Here is a 23,359-nt window from a genome sequence, read left to right as displayed (position 1 = left end):
ATAATTGGTCACAATTCCTATGAGCTACTGCTTTTGTAATCGGTCATTTTCAATTTCCCTTCAATTTGAATATGGTGTGAAATGAAGCTCATTTCACTTTTAGCACAGACAGCAAGCAGGATGGTCAACAAAATATGAAGAATTTAATTTTTGAAAATTGCCACAGAGTCCACTTGTTTGGGAGGAATTAAAAGAAAAACCATTTTCTGCTCACATGTAGCAAGTTTAAACTAATAAGGACTGATAAAAACTACTGAGACTTTAACTAAGATTGGCCCACAGACACTCTGGGTGGGTTTGGTGTGAAATATGAATATTGATGTCACTGGTGCCAATAAATTTGCCAGCAAAGATTTTGGTATTGTAGAATTTTTCCTAGATTTTTTTTCCAAATTTTTGAGAGAGCATATTATTCCAATTAAATGTGGTGTTATTTTATGCCTTTATTTACTCATAAAGATGTCAGCAGTGTTGTACATGTCTTCTATCTGCCTTATCAGTGTTGGAGAGGTTAAAACGTACACTAAGATTTCTGGAATCCCTGAATTCAACCGGCATCTTTGCAGTAAATCCTTTTGCCTCTGTATCTTGTGTCATGGGGTCTCTGTAAATTGCGCTCGCTTTCCGCTGATATTATCTGGGCCCGATGGATATCTGGAGAATGTAGAGGCTCGGTGCACCTCAGACTCTTTGTTGACTCTTCCTAAACGGTTTTTCGCAGGCTCCACTGCTCTCCTGGAGAGAGAGAGGCGTTTGCTTCTGCAGGAGGAACGGTAATTTGGTGGCAGGGAAACATGCATGTAAATATGTACATTAAAAGAAGATGTCTCCTGCCTTAGGATGGTTTTGACAACAAAGACAGGTTACCTGTCAGTTTTCACATTTTAGCTGACATTTCCACAAAGTTTGGTTTATTTCCATAAAGGTAAAATGTCAGGTGATTAGCCATAATTGTAATTTCTAACAGAACTGAATACTTTCATACAGCAGCAGGTTTTTTTTATTTTTATTTATTTATTTATTTTTTTAAAAACACATGACGGAGGACTGACAGAATGCCACAGAGGCAGACGAGGAGAGGTGTTTAATTTGTATTTAAAATAGAATAGTCATTAAATTTGTCTAGTGAGACAACAATAGAACTCAAAAGCCCTGTATCTTGGTGTTATTCGTGCGCCATGAATTATGCAGTTGCACAGCTCATCTATAAGAGACCATGTGTGAGTAATTAAGTGTTTCTGGGTTTTCTGTCCAGCTCACTGCTGTATTTAATATGCTTGTCAATATCAGCTGAAACAGGCTTTTGTTTAGGCTTCTAATACATTTCTAAAATCCTGCAGAGAAAACTGTCAAAGCAAATACATACCAATTTAAACCTGGAAGACTCGTAGCCATTTAGACATTGTTTGCACGTATTTTCAGCGATATAACAAGCACAACAAGCCAAAATAGCCCCTCGCTAGGACGACCTCGCACTAGACCTCAAGCTGCTTGGATTCACTGGCTCCTTCACTTTTCCTCCAGACTCTGGATTACCGTTTTCTAAAAGGAGGAACAATAGTCCAGTCCTTTTCCTCCTCAAGCCATATATGGCACTTCTGATAGTTTCAGAAGTGTTTTATCTAGGAGCGGGTTTACTCAATGAAAGTTGTAGAGTCATTTCTCTGACTCCAGCAGCCGTTAAAGTTTTGTGAATTTTCCCCGAAGGAGTTGAACGGGTTTTGCTTCGCAGTCGTCTCGAGGCTGTATCTGTCCCTACGGCTCGAGTAATTTAATTTGTGTACTTCCCATTTATAGGTTTGAACATAGCCCTCTTCTTTAGCATTAATCTTTATGGATAGTCTCAGTGACGGTCTGGCGGGGAACTGTCAAGTTGATGAAAGTTCAGGGTTCACAGACGACACTGTGGCAAAATGCAAAACAAGACAGAAGCTGACAGTCTTGTTGAAAAATGGAACAAAAGCGGAAAACTTTTTAAAAATATATATTTCTAACTAGATGAGCCAGACAAATATCACTTTTGTCTTCACACCTCTAGTATTTGTTGATAGTCAGTGCTGGAGGGTGGGGCTATTGCACAGTATTGCACATAAGCAGCCTTTGTTAACACTCCCAAGTAGCTCATCGGGTGGAACTCTGAGGTCTGTTTCTCATTAATCTAATTTGCAAAGTGCCAAAATTCAAACAAACGGCCGGATAGTTTTTTTTTGTATGTGTTTGAAATCATTACAAAGCTAAGACGTCACACTTTCAGAATCTGTAAATGTCTCTAAACGTCCGCGGGGAGTCTTATGTAAAATTTTTATTTTCTAAGAAACAGAAATAAATTATAAGCTGCAATAATCAAAATTAACATAAGTCAATTTCCACACTACTTCAGTTTGCATCTAAGGAATACATATAGTATGAGTTTCACGTTTTGAATCAAGTCAGAGAAATTTATTACGTTTTTTAATGATTTTCCTTCTGGTTTTATATTCCATTTGAAAGACTGACCACATATGTTTGGAAACATGCAATGCACCATTTTATGATCATCTGCATGCAATCTAAGTTGCTTTCTTGCAAGAAATACGGGGAGAAAAGAAAAGATACTAAAATGGAAAGAGTTGTATGTCAACGTACAAGTTGCACATGATATCAGTCATGCTTGTTGCAGCTCATCACACACCATGCGTCGCATTAGAAACCACTTAAATGTCATTTGTAGAGCAATAATCTGTGTGAGCAGCTCCCCGGAGGAATCGCAGCAGCACAAAAAAAAATAATAATAATGCTTTCCCTGCCGTCTTTTTCTTCTGCAGCGACTAAAACCTGGGTGGGTATCATTTTTAGTCATTTCACATTTGCCACAATTGAAAAGCCGCACAGCTTTGTGTTTGTCTGCCCGTGTTTCTTTGGCCTGTGTGTAAGTACGAGAGCAGGATGTGCCACACGCACACACACACACACACACACACACGCACACACACACACACGCACGCACACACACACACACACACACACACACACACACGCACGCACACACACACACACACGTGCATCTCTTGTGCTTGAGTGGGGAGCACGCTCGGTGAATGTGACTGAACAATGAGTTCAGCCGAATGAGGACTGGAGAGACGACCTTGCTTATAACCCAGATAAACAAAGATGCAGATGAGCAGCCGCAACGAAACAAAAGGCAGCGGAATAAGCAGTGTTACATCAGTGGCAGACAGAGAGGATAATTACAGCCACCCTCCTACTCCCTCTTTGCTTCTCAAACATCCTCCTCTCTTCTCAGAGCTTTCCCAGTGTCTTTTTTTGTCACTTATGCTCCCTCGCTCTGTGACTCGCTTGCTTCAGTGATTTCTCCTTCTTGTCTGCGCGTCTCCCCGTTTTTTGCCCGAGATTGTTTCTCCTCTCAAATTCTTAACTTTCGCCGTAATTGGATCAATTTCCCGTCACCGGCAGCGAGAAAAGTGCGGAGAATGATCAGTGTTTAGCTATAGGTGGAAGGTTCTCCCCTCCCGGATCCTGTTGTTATTTCTGCTCTCGCATTCGCAGGCAGACGGCCACAAATGCACCCTGCCTTGTGCGTGCTCGGCGTTTGATAGGTGAGGATTTAATTGCTAAAGTCAGTGAAGTGAGTCACCGTGGTCAGACCTAAAGTATTAATAATAGCCTGATACGTAAAGCTCGGCGGATTAGAGGAGCCAAACAGGCAGAATAAAGGCTGTTAGAGACGGCGTGTTGTCAAGGAAGTAGGTATATGGTAGATAACGGATGGAAACTTTTACTTGGCTTTGTAATTCTCGTCCTACTTTCACACTATCCGCTTAAGGAACACAAGAGGCTGACTAACACATCTTAAAAGTGAGAGTAAGGGACCTAAAACACCAAGCCAACAATCTGCTGCAGGCATAGATTAAACACTGGAGGTGGCAGCTGGAGGCTGCCTTTGTGGTGTGCTGAATTTATTTTCCTTTTCCTTTTTTTGTTGTTGTCATGTGTAATCCTTATATGAGGAGAAACTGAACAGGTGGTCTGGTTCTGTAACACATTTCACGTGTTGGTTCACCTGTTGTGTTATGTCTTTCTGGACTTTGCATAGGATGAGATTTACCAATTAAAGCTATACCAATTATCAGTGTTGCATTCAAATGCATGTAGACAGTTATTGATTTAAGTAGCCGACTATTTTTAAGTGGCAGATTATGTGTTGCGTAGATACAATTAATTAATTGTATTGTAATTAATTGTAATTAACTGTACTCTACTGATAGTAGAGTACAGTTAATTACAATTAATTACAATACAATTAATTGTAATTAAAGTACAGTGCTCTACTGCAGAAATGGAATGATATTGCTGCAGAACTTTGTTTGGAGCATTAAAACTGGTAATCATTTAACTTTGTATCGGTGGCTTGTTAAAGTGTCGATATGTGTTGGACTTTTTCACATTTGTCAGCTTACAACAACAGTGTCAAAAAAATTTCACAACAGCTCAGTGTCTCTGAGATTTTCAGAAATTAAATGTTAGCGCAGATGCACTAAAAGTTTAGCGTCTTGACACGAACAGTCATTTTAACACATTGTGCTTCAGTCTGAGCCAAATTATTGTAGCTCTGCTTGTTTGGGTCATAGTCCGGCTCAGGTCTTGAAGGTTTTCTTGTAAGATTGTATTTGGTTCCATTCATCAACTTTACCCACCTTCTGCAAAAGCCTGCCAACACTATGTTCCAGAGTGGAAACGCTTTATTGAGGGTGTCTGACACAAACAGTTTTCAGCTTTACATAGGGTTTTGTACGTATGCTACATGGCTTACCACTCTTTCATGAAGGCTTGTTTTGTAGAGTACACAGCTAGTGGCATAGAGTTCCCATGGGCCTATCAATGTTTTCTTTGTTTAAAGGCTTTGTTGCCTCTGCTGGCCTTTATTTGAGAGTGGTCAGACAGGAAAGTGTGTAATGAGAGAGGAGGGAAAGACATGCAGCACAGTTTCATTAGGTTAGGAACCGAACCTGCAACAGCCACGTCGAGGACTAAGGCCTCCTCATGGGGGTTGCGCTCTATGCCTGCACCACCACCACACCCTGGGCCCTTTAACTTTTTCTCTGATGAAAGCTATCCCTGCTGGTCAGTGTTGATGGACATCCGTGTCTTGGTACATTTGCAGTTATCTCACATTCTTTCCGGCCTCAGAAACTCTCTAGAAATGTTCTTTTATAGCTTGACCCTTCTTATCGTATCTTCAGAAGCATCCCTGACCTCTGTGCTGTGTCCTTTGATCTTTATGCTTTTTGATAATTGATTCATAAAAAAATGTTGAAAAACAAGTATTATTTTCCCTTATTTTGCTTACTTCACAGTTGATAGATTGCAGTTTGTAGTTGTAATGGTAAAAAAAGGGGGTTAAAATAAATTTGCAGGAAAATCTTTGAATTTTGACAGCCAAATTTAACTATACAGTAGGTGTTCTGGCACTAAGTTAAGGAAGGTGGAATACCAGATTTATTATGGCCGCCCCCTTTGTGCCAATGCCATATTTCAGCTGTGCTGTCAGGGCTCAGCCACACAAAGGTCTGATGCATTTTACTAATGGCACATCAAAAGAATAACTTCAATATTCCCCCTTCTGTCACACTGCTCCTGCAATGCTCTCTCAGTCCTTCATTGGGGAACATTTATATTGATGGAAAATGCAAAAAAAAAAAAAAGAAATGGCTGGCTGAGCTGCTGCACAGTTCTGTAAAATGTGCTCGATGCTGTCAGGATTGTTCATAAGCCCTCAAACTTACTCTTTTGTTCTCATTGCCTGGTCCTCTGCAAATGAAGCCTTGAAGTGAAGTTCCTGCCAGGACCTCCTGCTGAAGCTGTTGTTGGTGTTTAATAACACTCTGGGACAGAAGCATCCTCCTCCTACAATAGTCACACTGGGAGGCCTCCATAATGGTGTCGACTGTACCTGCAAGGGAGATGATTTTTTTTTCTCCCTGCTTTTGTGTTGATGTGTCAAATATATAGTTTTTGTGTGTTACAACATTATTTCAAAAGGTGGCTCTCTGCATAGACGAGAAAGAAGCAACAATCCGATAGTTTTTTTTTTAAATCTCCCCAACACGAATTCAGAAAAAAGCTTGGAAACTACATTGCTAGAAGCGCGCAAATTGCACCAGGATGGTCAATATTCTCAAAACCTTGAAACTTACCATGTGTGTGGAGTTTACTTTATTTACCAAACCCTAATAGCAGAGCAGTTACACCGTAGAAATGTTATTGTTATGGTTAAAGACAGGTTTAAGTAGTTCAACATGTCTGAGTTGTTGACTTGGCCTTTAAATGTCCAACATAGTGGCATAGTTGTGTGATGTGCTGGACAGTCATGTCTTTCCACTGGCTGCAGCATCTTTTCTGCTCATAACATGTTGCCAGAATCTGCATCTTCAGGAGTCTAGTAAAGTCTGAACCTCAATGGTCAGGGCTGTTTTGACATCAACAGAGAGAAAAAAAACACACTATTTGGCTGGTGGTCATAATGTTAAGCCTAGTTTCTGTAGGTCTTTGTATTTTCAGATAATGGTTCTTGTTACTCAGAGTTAATTAATTGTATCCAAGTGTTTGTTGCTCGGTTCTCCATGAAGGTTTCCCTTTCGTCTCTTTGCCTTTTGCAAGTTGGAAAAGTGTTTGACTATGGAAAAAAAAAAAAAAAGGATGTTTGCATCGGTGAGATGTGCTGAACAGGTCTCCGATCCATGTTGGCTCCACCTCGGCTTACAGGACTTAAAGGATATGCAGCCAATATCTTGGTGCCAGATACCCCAGGACACTGTTAAGGGATCTACTGAAGTCCGTTCTTCAATAGGTCAGGGCTGTTTTGACATCAAAAGACGGCCATTATGTTATTGCTGTAGACTTTTATTTCTTCAGTAACAAGACAGGGTGGTATTTTGTCCCTTTATGATGTGATCACCTCAACTTAGAGGATCTACTAAGCAAATAAATAAATAAAAAAAGGTTTTAGATAAGTTATGTGCAAACAGTGAAAACATGGCCAACTCAACAACACTCTGACTGAAAGGCTCAGTTTAGCTTCTGTCTCTTTAAGGCCCTGTTCTGAGTACACTGCAAACATTTTCAAACACAGAGGATGCATATGTACTTTGAAGTGAAGCCTGGCTGAGATCTTATGCTATCTCGAGTCAAAACTTCTTGAGAGAACGTTTTTTTTGTTTTTTTTTTTCCCCTCCACTACATCATTGAATAAATGAATTTATTTCTTGTTGAATATTATCCTAACGCCTCTCTCGGATCCAAACAGCAAAGTCAATCCCGACATAAAAAATATATAACTCTCTGGTCTAAGCAGAAAAGCCTAAACTTTAGGGAACAGCAACCATGCGTGCCAGTAAAGCCCACAGTCAGGCTGGACTTATCTGTGTTGTTACAGAGAACCTTTCTAGTCGATACAGTCAGAGATGAACAGCCTCCATGACTGGACTGTCCCTTCTGCTGCTGCTGCTGCTGCTATGCTTATTACCACACACATAGCTTCAGCGCTATGCATCACATCATGCATTATGCAGAGTCAGGACTGCAGTGTGTCACATCGTTTCTAATGCACCTATTTTTGGTGGTGCGCCACATTTGCTGTAGCTCAATAAGTAAGATGCAAATACGTTACGCCGCGATAAGATGAATAGTGAAGAAGCAAAATCACTGCATTACTAATAAGGAGATGCAAGGTGATCAGGATGCAAGGTGTTATTGAGAGGGAGAAAAGCTATTATTGGTGCGGACTTAGCAGAGTGTTTACCGTTACAGAATGTCTTGAATAAATTAGGAAGAGAGAAACCATGAGAAACATAGATCCTCCTATTCTTGCTCTTGCTTCTTGGACACACTGCCCTTATAGAATAATGCAGAGAAATTGTTTTATTAAATATACTCTTCCTGCACTTGGATGTGTCCTGCATACGTAGGTATTCTTTTTGTGTGTATTGGTTATTTCCCTGCAAAGAAAAACAAAAGGTCAGATAACATAATAAAGTTATGCTAAGAAATACAATTTTAAAGTGGAGTCACATGATGTATCGGTCTTTGCATGGCAGAATGAAGGGTTGCATGTGACTTTGTTTTTGTGCAATGTGCTAAAAGGACTAATGATGTCTTGGTGCTTCACTATCAACCTTTTACAACTATGCCACCAAATCGCATTGTGGGGCCATGACAGATGTAGGAAGTGAAGTTTTCCCAAGTTGTCTTTGCCAACATAGCCGTGGCTTCTATGTGTTCATGTCAAAATAACTAATCTGTCGATGTAGCGCATCTAGGTGGGATTCATAGACTATAGTATTTCCAAATGTTGGAGATACTACTTAGAAACCGACTCATAGCTTCTCCGAGTCTGTTGATTTGATCAAATCAGTGACTTTTTTTCTTTTTCTGAATGCAGGCCACATTTATATGTCTTAAACAGCACTTCATCTTACACCAGAGCAGACTAAAAAATCATACAAAAGTGTTGGCTACATGACGGCGGGACATTTTTCTCCATGATCAGACGCGTGTACCTTCTCTAAATGGCAATATTTGCATCTCACTAATCTTTCTTTCTTATGAAGTATATGAATGTTAATCTTTTTACCTTGTTAAAAGTGTTCGCTGCAAATCCGCATATACACCGAGGGCTGCCAGTCCTTATGAATGATGGCTGCTATCCATCTCAATCTTATTTCCTCGTCAAACGGTATAGGAGAAGTTTGGTTTGCAACCTTGTGTGTTTGTTCAGCTGACTGCGCAGCACCCTATGACCATTTTCACTGCGAAATCAACTAAATAAAAGCGATTTTAGGCTAACATCTGTTTTTTTTTTTTTGACCAATTTTACAGGAATTCATTCACACCTAGGCTGTTTTGATGATCGTAACAGCGGAGTGGGCTGCTTTGTGAAGTGCATGACGTCTTGCGCAAACGGTCAATTACTTCTTTGAGCAGGACTTTCGGTGTGCGTGTGTGTGTGTGTGTGAGTGTGAGTGAGTGTGTGCTTGGGTATGTCATACTTTTTGTCCTTTGTGTCTTTGCTCTGCACAGGGTGTGCTGCCCAACCCCTCGCTGTCCCCTTGGCATGCACAGCAGCAGGGCTTGATCCGTACCAGCATGCCCCAGCGCAGACACAGTGAGTTACTAACATTCTCTGCTTCTCTAACATTCTATAACAAAATGCATGTGTTCCAAAAAACTCAACCAAATTTTCAGTCAGTTGCGTATTTGTTGTGTTTTTTAAGGGATGTGTTTGTTTCACAGCTACAGGCAAATTTTGCTCAAACCAAATTTTACCAGAGATTACATTACACAAAAACTTGAAAAAAATAATGCACCAATAAAAGAATAAGCAAGTAATTAAACGAATAAATGGAAAAGACACACAATGTATATAAAGGGAACAAAAATTGTTTGTTTTTATTTTGCTTTGTGAAAACTGTAATCGTCAGTGTGGCCACTGTTGTTGCTGAGTGAGGAAGAGTCAAACTTAGCTAAACTTAGGTGTTCAAAAATAAGATAGGAGGAAATAAATGAAAATATTTTTCAAAAAGAGAACTCCAGACCTCTATTACTGCGAGAGAGCGAGAGAAAGCTAAACATACCAGAACAAAATTACTCACTTTTGTCCTTCTGAGCTTTTGAACTCTGTCACGGAACAAGCCAGATTTGAGGCAAGGGTAAACACATTCTTGAGGGATTATCGACAGACTGATGGTTTTTAGCGCCAAACAATTTATTTGATAAATATGCTAAACTCTGATTGTTCTCCTTTCTCTCTGTTCTCTGTTTTAAAACAATAGTACCTTCAGAAATGCAACAAAATATTTGGAATACTGTATTTAAAGTCTAGATCTCAAACAAATCCGTCAACAACTGAACGCTTTGCTGGAGATGAGTAGAATGGTCCAAATTGTTGCATCTCTACTATTAATTTATATTTCTTTTGTCTTTTTGTCGACTTTCAAGGCATGTAGTTGTTAATTTAGTGATAATACATCAACTCCAGCTTACAGCAGGGATAGTTTCAATATGTGATGACCATGAATAAAATACCAGCTCACCATTCAGGCAATGTATATTCAGCCCTTGAAGAGTAAAACACACAACACACTCTTTGCTACAAACATAAACCTGAAAGTAAACCAGGAGGACTTTATTAAAAATGACAAGACTGAAGAAATGTTGAGATTGTTGTCACAACCGTCTCAACTTATTGAGCATAACAACAAAGCTTTTGTGAGTGCAGTGGAGACGTGCTAGCGGATAGACAAGGTAGGCAAAGAACAATGAGAATAGGTGAATAGCCCTCTGAAAATGCACATATGTGAGTGAAAAACACAAAGGGAAGAAAGATGTGAATAAAGGAATCCACACTGCTTTCTTTTTATGTGTCTCCCCAGGACTCAGCCTTTTATTGATAAGGAAAATGGTAAAAAAAAATGTAGCCGAGGTACATTTATTTCAGCACAATTAAGTTATTTCAATGTAAAAAAATTTTTTACGTACATAAATATAGCACAGTTTTCAATGAAGGTGTTATTAGCTGCCAGTCTAGTAGATTTTGCCAGTGGAGGTTTTTATTTTCAGATTAAAGAATTAGTCATTGACGTTAATGAGGAAAATCCGAACTATACTTGACATTGCAAGGGTTTGTTTTTTCACCTAACACATGACCTTGTTTTGAAGCTTTGTTTTACTTCTGGGAAAAACATATCCAGCACAGTAAAAAATATAAATAAATAAAAAAATAAATAAAATAAATACGTACTTCTTTCTCTTTAACCTGCAGCTATTTTTATCCACGCTGCCTGTCTTCAAAACCCCATCCTCCTCTCAAGTCTACACTCTCTGTCTCTCAAAAAATCTGAATGTGATTGAACCTCTCTCATTCGTTCTCCTCTGCCTTTGCCTCCTCATTGCATAACGCCTTTGGCTAGGAGTGGAGCATCTAGTGCACTACTTCACTGACACAGCGTGGTACAGTAACCCTTTCTTTAATGTGAAGATGCTGCTCCCTCAGACCAACACGCCGCTCTGGAGTTTTGGCGTCAGAGGGGCATGACAGAAGCATGCCCTTGTACAGTTGTTGGCATGATTTGCTTTTGGTTTTTCAGCTTTTACTTTGCGTAAATTCTCCATTGATTTTGTATATGACGATGAAGAGTGCTGCAGTGTCTTGCAAAACCGTTTTTATTCATATTTTGCCGCAAACACAAACTTTGACTGGTTTTTCTGGGGTGGGAGTTTGTGATACGCCAACATAAAGTAGTGCATGCACATGGAAGAGAAATGATAAATGGTTAAAAAAAAAAAACCCATTTGCAAAATAATAATAATAAAAAAAAAACCCTGCATTACACAATGTTTTGGAATAGGCTGAATCTAAATCTGATTGTGAGACTTTTAACTTCTTTACAAAGAAGTACAGTAGATGTGGAAAGCTGCTAGAGACAAACCCCATCAGACCTGCAGCTGCATCTGGGACTCTGAAGTGTTGACGAGGAAGGCAGAAAACATGCAGCGCGTTTGAAAACCATATTTCTTTTTTCCTTCCATGCACTACTATTTTAATCAAACCCAATGACATCCTCAAAAAAAAAAAAAAGTTAAAGTTTGTTTTTGTGTAGAGATTAAAATATGAAAAGTTCAAGCATGAGTATGAAAATGTTTGTGATACACAGCTTTTTGGGGTTTTAAAAAAACTCTCTTGTTTTCAACTTTGATTTGTCTTATTTATCCCATCACATTAAGTCCTGTGCATGTTTTTCTTTTTTTTCTTTCCAGCTTTACCATTTAAGGTTCAAAAGTCTCTCACAGTTAGTAAAGATCCTGTGTTAATGGGTGCAGATATGTTTCATACCCGGATTCCTCTGTCTAAAGCATGAAACAACTTCTCTGTTCTTTTAACTCCGATCCAGCTTTCAGCATGGTATGTCACAATATTGACGGTCTCATCCAGGCTTTTACTACAATCATGTACTTCAGCAAACTCTCACAATTTCTCTGTCCATATATATTCCCCTTCCTGCATGTTGTTTTCCAGTCACTCGCTTACTCCTGGTGGTGATTGAAGCTGGAGACGAGACAGATCGCAGTTGGCCACGGCATCTTCCAGGTGCCGCAAATTGGCACTTGGGTGGATTTCTGTTAATGCGATAGCTATCATTAGAAGCTGAGATATTTACCTGCATGACAGTGCATCAGAAAGCTCTGAGTGATTGCTGCAAATTATTAGTATCTGAAGCAGACACCTGTAGATGCAAATAATTACTGGCTGCAAGCCTGTAGGCATGTCATGCTGCCATCAGACACTGTCTCCCCCCCCAGCCAGGAGAAGGTATAAATACGCTGTGCCGTGTGGGCTAATGACATGCCTTACAATTAAAGGTGGCAGGTTACTGACGTGCTTCCATTGATAGACTTTTCAGACCGGATTTGTTATGAACTCCAGATGAAATGTAGAATAAAGTCGGCTTTTAAAGTTTCTCAGCGTGAATGCAGACGAGATCAAAACGTGAAATGGGATAAAAGTTGAGTTTCATCCACTTTGTTGATTATGCTCATGTCGCTTGTTAGCAAAGTGCATGGTGACATCTCCTGCTAATTGTGATTTTTCTTTTGAATTATTAAAGCCATCAAGGAGTTCTTCCCCTCTGACACTGAATATGGAAAAAACAAACTAATAACACAGTGGATTGGCAAAGATAATATGCCCGTACGCAAGAAGCACCACAAACATTTATTCATAAGACAGTTTGAGTTGCAAGTCTTTGACAAGAAAACAACTGTTTCGCTTGGCAGAATTGGCCCAAAAATAAGCTGCAGTGTGGCAGGGGACCAGGAGATGGAGCTGTGATGCCTAACATTGCACAACAACCCGCAGCAGAAAATGACCACTGGTGGGAACATGCACAGCAAACCTGACCAGTGCAGCTATATATCTATCTATATATATATATATATATATATAATGTGCACATCCTTTGAGATCCTCTTACCTTCTACTCAGAGGAGCAAAGTTGTGCTAAGATGGGATTCAGGCTCATTAGTAGCTGTTCATGGTTTCAGGTGGGTTGAATACTGTAAGATTCTGCCAAGGCACAGAGATCCCAAAAGACCAGATGCTCAGATATCCAGAGGTAAAATCTGATGGCCACTGATAGTTCACAGATCTATGTGAAACTCAGCGGCTCATGTTAGAAACAGCATGAAGTGTCTGTATTGATGTTCCGGGCTACTTAGAATATGAACACAAATCGACTTTTTTCTGGAATAAATCTGAAGCGGACGTGAAGAAAAGTTGATGTTTGCCTCCCGTGTTATACAGCCCCTTGAATTTATTTGTGTTTTGTCACAGTACAACTGCACAGTTGGACGTTTTTGTGGGGATTTAAAGTGATAAAATAATATCTGTCTGCATTATTTTATCTTTATAAAAGATAGATATGTAGGTTCACAATATTTGTTGCAAAAAATGTGTGCGATAATTGGAGAAAAAACAGCATGGTTTCAGTATTTGGTCAGCTTTTGTATTTTATTTGCTTGAATGGGGGGTTAATTGCACCAGATTCCAGTATTAATCAATAACATCACAATTTTATGTTTTTCCTAAATGGAAATCTGAAAAGTGTGGCAAGAATTTTCTGGGATAATCCCATCTCAACACTGTGTAGATCCACCCTTCATTGCAGCTATTAGGCTACATTGCTGTCAGCATTACACAACTTTAGCCAGTTTTATTTGCAAAATATCTCAGTGAGGGGAATTGAAAGTGTCTGTAAACTATGCTTTTCAAGACTTGTAGATTCTCAATTGATTTTTTACTTTTGGTTTTGACTTGGCCATCCATGAACAAAGAATATGCTTTGATCTATAACAATATCAAGCTAATCTTGCAGCTATTGTATGTTTATGTATTTTTTCTCCAAATGAAGTCATTTTGAACAAAAGAGCAATAAAGGTTATGCTAATAATTTGCCACTCAACTTGTACTATATGTACCTTTAAATTTTATTCATCTTATTGGATTGTTGTCGTACTGGAAGGTGAAACCCCACCATAGTTTCATCAGTTATTTTAACATCCTGCAACACGTTTCCTTCAGATGGGACAGCTTACCTGACTCAGCTGAAAAAGAGGGATCTCCAGAGCATGATACTGCCACCACCAGATTTTAAAATGTTCCTTGATGTCCATTATTATTTTCCACCACATATTGCTTTTTGCATGTTTAAGGTGTTGGTATGTCATATGTTGAGGTTTGTTGCTGTAAAATGTAAAATTCCCTAAGTTCTGAATGATATAGAGAAACCACTGTATTGTTTTGTAAAAACGATTCTTTTAGACTGGAATGTGAAGAGATCACAAAGAAGAAATTACAGCAAAACCTGTCCTGGTTTAGACAGTTAGCTTCAGTTTAAAACTGTAAGCTTCTAAAGGAAAAAATGGTCATTTATTATGATTTTATTATGATTTTTATGGTTTAATTGTCAGGTGGTTCAACAACCCCACATGCAAAATGGCTCAGCATAACCCAAAACTAAAGAGTCCAACATGAAAAACTTCTTCCCCACTTGTTTTTAAACCGTCCTGTGTGTCGTTGCTTTTCTCCATTTTGGGAGCGGTTAAGGGCCCGTCTTCATTTTGAAGAGTAAACAAACAAGTGGAGGGAAAAAGGCAGAATGTTTGTATGCTTTCTGATTTGAAAATTCATTCACAGCAGCAAAATACTCAGCAGCGTGGTTACCATGGGGATCAAAAACGCACCACCTCTGAAACAATGACTATTTGCAGTTTTCTCTCTTTTTTTCTCCTTTGGTTTATTTATTTATTCGTTTTCCCTTTTCTCCCACAGCCTCGAACGCTACAGCCTTTCAACCCCTATCTCAACGAGCAGCCGCACCAGGAAAGACTAATAAAAACTCCCCCCACCGAGGGCCACAGTAAGCTCACGCGGAGCAGATCAGAGGAAGCGACTTGCAAAGATAATGACCGTCCTCTTGAAGCCACTAAAGCAGACGTGTCAGGGGCGGGTGGCTCTGACAAGCTGAGTCATCTGCCCAGGACCAACCTGCGCCGCCCCCGCTCCTGCGCTCCACGGGGAATAACTGGCACAGACGGTCCAGCGTCAGCACCTCTGTCCGCTTCGCAGCTTGGGCTGAGAGCTCCCGCTGCGCCGGCACAGAACTCTGACGTGCCGAGATCGGCTCGCCCTCGCACGCTGCAGCCTCCTCGCGTCCACAAGCCGACGTCTTCACCCGCGTCGGATTCACTTGGTGCTGGCGGCTCGGCCTCTCTGAAAATGGGCCGTTCTTCGGGGCCTCCGGCTCACCAGACAAAGCAGCTGCCGCCTCCGACGAGAGGCCTTCCCTGCTTCAACGCCGAACCCCGGGGGCAGGCTCCAAAGCTGTGTCAAACTTCACTTCTTCAGCCTCTCAGAACTTCAGAGCTTCGCTGAAATTCACAGGGAAAGTTGGGGAAGGTGTCATTCAAGGTCTTTGGGACAGCCAGGATCCCTTTGAGTCACTCCTGCCTCCCAAAGCCAAATAATTCCCCAAGGAAGCGAATGACATTGTCAGTGAAATTCAATCTTTTCTCCCCAGGCCATATTAGTTTTCCTTTTCCTTTATCTCGATAATTAGGGGTTGACTGTAGTTTTGTTCCGTGACTTGCTAATGGTGCAATTTTTACATTGGCTGCCAACGTGGTAGGATGTGTCATTCAGAATGGATTTTATATTACAAGTCAATTTCATTAGCTTTGCACATGTCAATGAATACTGAAGGTGGGGGAAAACAAGTTTCACACTTTGCACTTGACATTTTTTTTTTGTTGTTTTGTTTTTCTTTGCAACAGCCTCTGGCTAATGTCCCGTTTAAAATCCCAGGACTTGTTGACTTTAGACAGCCTTGCCCTTTGACACACAGGTGCATTTGGTTTTTAAACACAGAGTCGATGTGATTGTGACCTCTGCTGTGCCTTAGAAGGCCCAGGGGGGAAAACAGGAGCGAAAACAAGAAGTGAGACTGAGTCCGAAAAAAAAAATAAAATGAATAAAAAGGAGGAGGAGGGCGAAAGAAAAAGTGAAAAGCACAGCAGCAGACTGAAAAGCTAATTTGTCAAAGCCCTCTGAAGCTTGTCACTTCCGGACAGAGAATATGTGCATGTGTAAACGTGTTTGTTGGTGTGTTTGTATGCTGACTGAAAGGGCTTTGAAGAGCAAAGGAAAACAGCTCCCCCGCCATAGCTGCGTGTGCATCATTGTAGCTCAGTTCACTGCACTGCGCTTATATTTTTGGGTAAACATTACAAACTCTGCACATATTAGCAAAAGGGGTCGTCGACCCTCCGTCGAAATGCTTTATGATGTAAATATAGGAGCAGAGAAAAACAACACCCATCTGTTAGTGAAGCCGTGTCAATAACAGCGTGCCAGTCAAAGTAACAGAACACATCAGTGTAATTACGCTTAAAGGCATGAGAGTGTGGATAAGTAGAAAACACTAAGAAAATAGTAAGTTTTATTGGAATAGAGTCAGTGTTTGAGAAAGTATTTCTTTTTTAATATCCAAACCTTGAAATCAGTTCTACAAGGCAAAAAACCAGAACCGAATCTATTGATACTACAATTTAAAGTAGACGTAATGAATAACGTTCATAACGTGTCCCAGAGTGCCAAGTAACCCCTAAATATTGGAAGTTGCAAGCAATTTGTTCCCATTATTCAAAGATTGGATCAAATTCGGTTTGCTTTAATAGCATAGCGAGAGATTCAAAACGAATGTAATCTTCAGGGACTTTAGAAAACAAACAGATTTAGTTTATATACAGCAATATAGAAGTAAAAAAAAAAAGTGTCTTTAAAATGATCTAATTTAACAACCTATGCTGCATGAGAAGTGAACACTTTGTGCTTTTGTAATTTTAGTTTCTTTTATGGCCAAGTTTTTTTTCAGACACAACTTGTGTCTCATCATACTGACCACTCATCACTTACTACCTGGAAAGGGTGCATTCTGTACCAGCTATGGCAACTGAGTCATTTTCTATATTTTAGTCATAGTCTTCTATGAAGCGCTATGTGCCTCCAATTAATACCTTTCAGGAAAAGGTCAGCTGAGGGATTTCATGTGATCTGACGTTATAATCTGACAGTTAAGTAGCCATGAATTAGGATTTAAATTAAAATGAAAGAGGAATGAACTACAAGTGAGATTTAAATGCAATTCGCAGAAACGCTTAACTACAATGAAAAATACCACTCATATGGTATGGTTTTAAGTAAACCAAACCACAGGGCATCATCGCAGAACTCATTAATTTGGTATGCGGTTTGCACTTCTTCAGCTTTTACTACCTTATAAAGTGAACACTTACTGGCTTAATTGCAACTGCTAATGGAGAGAAAAACAACAGTAACAAACAAACAAATGTGCCTTGAGTTGTTTACCAAGGAAGGGTACTTTTGAATTTCAGCGATCTACTTGTAAAGGTACACTGAATACAGAATGTTTGGTTAGCATTTAGTTTTGCTCTAAGCTGCATGAGTTTCTCATCTGAGCAGCAATCTGTGTACGGGTTGTTCTTCTGTTGGCTGGTCGTCTCCATCCATGTTCAAATCCGGGAGGAACAAGACTTCCTTATGAAATGAAATTGGGCATAACTTATTTTCTTTTTTATTTGTGATTTTAAAAATTGTATTAATATATTTTGATAATGATTAATTAATTTATTTTTTCCTTCCACTATATGTTAACAAAATATATGTGTTGGGTTTGAAAACTATGCAAAAAGTAGTTTTGTTTTTATTAAGAGCTGTACATTATTTTGAATTCCAATCATCTGTGCATTATGTGCACGATGGCAAAACGCTGCTTGGATTTTGTTGGTTAATTAGTATATTAACCAGAAAACGTAGGCTTTAAGACTCAATAAGCTGAAGCTAGCTTACAGTGGTTGTGTGGACATTGTTTTGGGAGAGTAGAGCAAAGGCAATGCTGTTAATAAGTTCAGTTAACGCCCAATATTCAACAATAAAATAACAATTACATGTCTTTCCAATATTTCCAGGTCCTTGTTGTATTTAAAATGTATTTCTTCTTTTTCTAAGAAAACAAATTGACATTTTTCAGGCAGACATCTCACCTTAATACTGCTTATTTGTTATAGCTAGTGGGTGGGCAGTACTTGATGAAAACCCGCTGCTTGAGCTCTCTGGTCAGAGCAGACCTGTTGCCAGCTGTTCAATGTTTCACATGCTGAAACAGGGTCAGTGGTACAAAAAAAAACACAATTATAAAATAACCTCCCCCCCCCCAAAAAAAAAAAAACAAGCAATATTCTTATTCAGGTGGCATGATATCAAAACATATTTCTGCCAACCCTATTCCTAAGCATCAACCAATAACAGGGATTCATAAAAAAAAAAGTAAAGCTGCTGTCTTACTCCATCTGTATATCCATTTGGAGGATCCAAGCAGTTTTTCTTTTTCCTCCTTTTTTTCCTCTTCGCACATCTCTTTGGATAGATCAGAGGTATTAGCGGTGTGTTTTCAGGTAGCCAGCCTCTGGGGCTTCAGTGGGCTCTCTGCGGGTGTTTTTTGGAGAGCTGTGTTTATCGTCCCTTCGCAGAGTCCTTTCCGCAGTCAAACGCTCATGAAGTGTCCCCGAATGGAGAGCAGCAGTGTGTTAAAAAGGCCTTCTGACAGCGACGCTGCTCTCTTCTCTGTCACGCCGCGTGACCGCTCGCTGTACGCCTCTGGCGGTGTCCGGTCTACTGCGTCCAATAATGCACCCCGCGCAGACGAAGTGCGACAGACCCACACGCGCGCGCGCACAGCGGTCCAGCGTAGCGTGTGTGCGTTGTTAAGCGAGATGCAGAGGAGGACGCACGTGTACAGGAAGTGTTGCTGAACTCGAGGAGAGATGACAGTCAGAGAAAACGCACACATCGTCTCTCACGGCTCCCACACGGTGCATGTGCACCCTTGGAACTTCTTCACATTTTGTTGGGCTACAGCCACCGTCTGTAATATTCTTAGTGGGAGTTAATGTGACAAACGTACTGAGTTTCGTAGAATCAACTAGCAGCTGTAATTACCGACGCTGCTTCCAAACAAGATTTCTTATGTCTTCTTCTTTATGCTTTTTTTTTTAAACCCAAATTTGTGCACCTGAGCTGTATATCCCTGCAGCCCCTCCAGAGTAACTACGGACTTCTAGGGATCTTCTGCCTGTGACGAAATCTGAAAAAGTTCAAGCGGAGTGAATATTTTTAGCAAGACACAAATGAGTTAATTTAGTTCAAACTGATCCTGCTGCAGATGAAAACAAGTATTTCTTTAGATGACTCCGTAAGTGGGTAGAGACTTGTGTGTGCGCTTATAAGCGAGAGTGAGAATTTATACAGCAGACAAAGCATGTTTACCTGTTGGAAGGCTCGACATTATGCCAAACCAGCCAAGCGGTCGACAGGGCTCTTTGAAGCCAAGAAAAACATTTTCTTTTTCCTAATGAAATCGGAAACAGAGATGGAGAACAAAAAAAAAGGAAAAGAAAAGGGAAGTATGGGATGAGATGCTGTAATGGATGATGTTGATAGGCTAAATGTTGTGGGGCAGGTAAACAAAATGCTCAGGATATTATCCGCATTGGGGTCCAGAGAGTAGCCTGATCCCGTCAGCTGGGTCGCTTAGCGATGCCAAATAGGAGATCAGTGCAGCTTGTTATGTTTGCTCAAGTTTGTATATATGCATCTCCAGACACTTCTGGCTGCCAGCATTTGCATGTGTCCGGAACAGAAAGAGAGAGAGCGAGGGAGAGCGATGCGTTTTCCAAGGCTTACCAATGCCAAGTGAAATGGGGCTGTGTCGTTCTGTTTTCCCAATCTCCAAATCAATGACTGTGCTCAATTCAGCAATCAGGCCAATCAGTCGCGCTAGCTGCGCTGTAGCAAAAACCTCAACAACCAGAAAGCTGCAGCACCAAATTTGATTAATTAGAATATGGGATGTGGTTTTAAGGCCAACAAATTACAAAGCTACTGAGCAAGAAAACAAAAATAAAAAAGGTTCTGCAGTATGACTTAATGACAAAAGAGTGTGGTGCTATTTTCCTTTATTTTAGGTTTTTAAGCATCTCTAAAGATGCTTTTTTTTTGCCATGCAACGATAAAAGGTAACCAGGAGACATCTCTGAACTACAGACAACAAATTTGTTGATGTTTCAGGTTTACAACAAACGAACCAACACAAACGATACAAAGTGGTATGATATGTTGTCTTTACTGTATGTCAAAGATGGATATATTTATAGACTCGACATATAAAAGTAGGCATTTACACTTGCTGCGCATAATTTAATAGCTTTGAGCTCTTTGCTTTGATTTCATAGTCAATTACGCAATTGACATTTCAAATGGAAAAAAAAAAAAACAGGACATGACGTTATTCAACTGAAACTATAGAAATTTCATAGAAAAATAAAGGGATTCTTTTTAATGTTTGATTTGAAGGCCGTTGTAAAAACTATTATCCACTGCTGCTTGCAGTTTTTTTTTACTACCCCCTCATGCACTCACAACAAGGAGGAAAAGATTAAATGGCTCTTCTGATTTTAAGAGGCAGTTATTCCATAGGCTCCTCAACAGCACTTGATCAGCTTTACTATCCAGCTGTGTATTTGTTAAACTACTAACCAATATATAATTACAGTTAAAAACCACAGCTGGGTAATGAAGCGTGGGTCTCATACTTTTAATAAAAGCATCATGACGGGGGAAATCAGCAAATTGATTGAAAATGATAATTTCATGAAAGGCAGATTTGGGAGAAATCAAGACCGACCTGTGATTTTTCACATAATTGATCTGAGGTTTGAAGCATTTAAATGTTATTTGCGTTACTAAGGGTGTAACATTACATGCTTTCCCTGACTCTTAAGCCATGGTGGACACCGCTTTGGGTCATAAAGTGAAAGCAATTAGCAATGTCAGTGATTGTCAAATATGTTTACGTTTTTCTGATTGGTTAATAATGAAATCCGGTCATTCCAGTCTGGTCTGGCCGTCTTCACACTTTCACGTGTTTTATTATTGGCAAATGTAACCAACCCGTGCAAATGTTCTGAAACATTTTGCTACGGCTGTACAAACTATTAAACCTCTCTAAAAAAAACATATTTGCTTAAAAATCTACAAGTAAAAAAGGGAAAAATGCAAAAGCAATACAAACGCTAATCTTTTCCTTTATGCCTTATGTGATGTCATCAGACATAGGTACAGGCGGGGGGTTGTTTTTGCAAAGATAGTATATCTTATTCTAAGGAAGTAATGCTTTACAAATACAAAAAAGTAGGAAAAAATGATCATGGCATTTTGTTCTATTGGTAAAATGAGTAAGACTGATTTCACAGAACAAACTGGCTCACAGGTTTAATAGAAAACTCAAAGTTTGATAGTGAAAGTATGAATTTGCTCATCTTACTGCTCTTGTAGCAGTAGGGTTTGCATAAACTGCTATTACTCGTACATCGTGAAATTCATCAGACAAATGCTCGTCTTATCAAGTTCTTCAGAGCTGAACCACCAACTAGACGTTTTGCAGTGTTTACAGATAATGCTCAACAGTGGAGCGATTTATATTTTCTCCCATATTATGCAAGGTTGCTGTACATCATCTATTATATCAGCTGCCCTCAGCTGTTACAGCCTCAATCCAGTGTAGAATGCAATACTAAAAAAAAAAAAAAAAGGCAGAATGTTGCATTGAATTTTTAGCATCAGTTTATGCAAATAGAAAAAGAAAGCATATAATGCTTCTAAATATATATGAAGCACTTTACATTGCACTAGTTGTACATGGAAAGTAGGCAAAATTTGTCATTTATTTCAGTGGGATTCTTTTTTTTTAGTTTGGATTTTGTATGAGATAAAAAGCAATGACCTAGTTCTAAATAAAAAAAAACAGTTTTTTTCCATATTTTATGTCTGGTTCTTTAAAATGCTATTTTGACGTGAGCAGCTCGTCTTAGATAGATGAAGAAGTGTGAGTAAAAAAAGAAATGTGATGCTGCGGGATCAGCGAGACGCCACAGGTGAACGCACACAAGTCATTAAACTCAAAGAAAAATAAACCTGCTGATCTCAAGAAGCCAGATTCTCAATTTCTTCTGTCTTTTTTTTACTCTCTGCTGCTGGTATTTCTTTAAGAATAAAGTTTGATTCTGTAACAGATGTGCTGTAAGAATTTGTCCATTTATTTCTGGATTAGTTCACAGAACCTCATCAATGGCAGAAGCGGTGAAAAAAGAGCTTTCACGAATTAATGGAAATAACCTCAACCTAAAGCGTGTACACCATATTACTTTCCTCATTATAAATGTATTCTATTATAAATATATATATATATATATATATATATATATATATATGTATAGACCCAATCGTGTAGTGTAGTGAGGGTCTGCTGGGAACGTCTGGCGGAGTCCCCTGTGAGACGGAGCTTCAACTCTCATCTCCGGCAGAACTTCGAACACGTTCCGGGGGAGGTGGGGGACATTGAGTCTGAGTGGTCCATGTTCCGCGCCTCCATTGCCGAGGCGGCTTATCTGAGCTGCGGCCGCAAGGTTGTTGGCGCCTGTCGCGGCGGCAACCCTCGAATCCGTTGGTGGATACCTTCGGTGAGGGATGCTGTCAAGCTGAAGAAGGAGTCCTATTGGGCCTTTTTGGCCTGTGAGACTCCAGAAGCAGCTGATGGGTACCGGCGGGCGAAGCGGCATGCGGCTCGGGTGGTCGCTGAGGCAAAAACTCGGGCGTGGGAGGAGTTTGAAGAGGCTATGGAGAAAGTCTTCCGTACGGCTTCGAGACAATTCTGGTCCACCATCCAGCGTCTCAGGAGGGGGAAGCAGTGCAGCACCAACACTGTTTATAGTGGGGATGGTGTGCTGCTGACCTCAACTCGGGACGTTGTGGGCCGGTGGGCAGAATACTTCGAAGACCTCCTCAATCCCACCAACATGCCTTCTGTTGAGGAAGCTGAGCATGGGGACTCTGGGTTGGGCTCTCCAATCTCTGGGGACGAGGTCGCCGAGGTGGTCAAAAAGCTCCTCGGTGGCAGGGCCCCGGGGTGAGATCCGCCCGGAGTTCCTTAAGGCTCTGGATGTTGTAGGATTGTGTTGGCTCACGCGACTCTGCAATATCGCATGGACATCAGGGGCAGTTCCCCTGGACTGGCAGACTGGGGTGGTGGTCCCCCTGTTCAAAAAGGGGGACCGGCGGGTGTGCTCCAATTACAGAGAGGTCACACTCTTAAGCCTCCCTGGTAAGGTCTATTCA

The 23,359-nt window shown here is 40.2% G+C and overlaps 1 protein-coding gene across 6 annotated transcripts in view; it reads left to right on the top strand.

Moving 5' to 3' along the window:
- Window positions 1-22,258, top strand: part of ccser2a (coiled-coil serine-rich protein 2a) — a 61,394-nt gene extending 39,136 nt beyond the window's left edge. Inside the window, exons 10-13 of one of the 6 annotated variants that reach the window (XR_535541.3) lie at window positions 9,076-9,160; window positions 11,812-11,956; window positions 12,071-12,142; window positions 14,882-14,970. Coding sequence is in view for 4 of the 6 variants with exons in the window: in XM_008429216.3 (XP_008427438.1) it covers window positions 14,882-15,484 (603 nt within the window). In the remaining 2 variants the exon portion in view is untranslated. Of the gene's footprint in view, window positions 1-9,075; window positions 9,161-10,964; window positions 11,005-11,811; window positions 11,957-12,070; window positions 12,143-14,881 lie in introns of all 6 variants that reach the window. The other 5 variants (XM_008429217.3, XM_008429218.3, XM_008429219.3 and 2 more) reach the window with 5 other exon arrangements.
- The last annotated feature ends 1,101 nt before the right edge of the window (window positions 22,259-23,359 follow it).

Source organism: Poecilia reticulata, chromosome 15 (genome assembly GCF_904066995.2).
Source record: "Poecilia reticulata chromosome 15, P_reticulata-male-v2, whole genome shotgun sequence".
Taxonomy (NCBI): domain Eukaryota; kingdom Metazoa; phylum Chordata; class Actinopteri; order Cyprinodontiformes; family Poeciliidae; genus Poecilia; species Poecilia reticulata.
The sequence above is the reverse complement of the archived record's forward strand: the minus strand, read 5'-3'. Positions and strand labels throughout refer to the sequence as shown.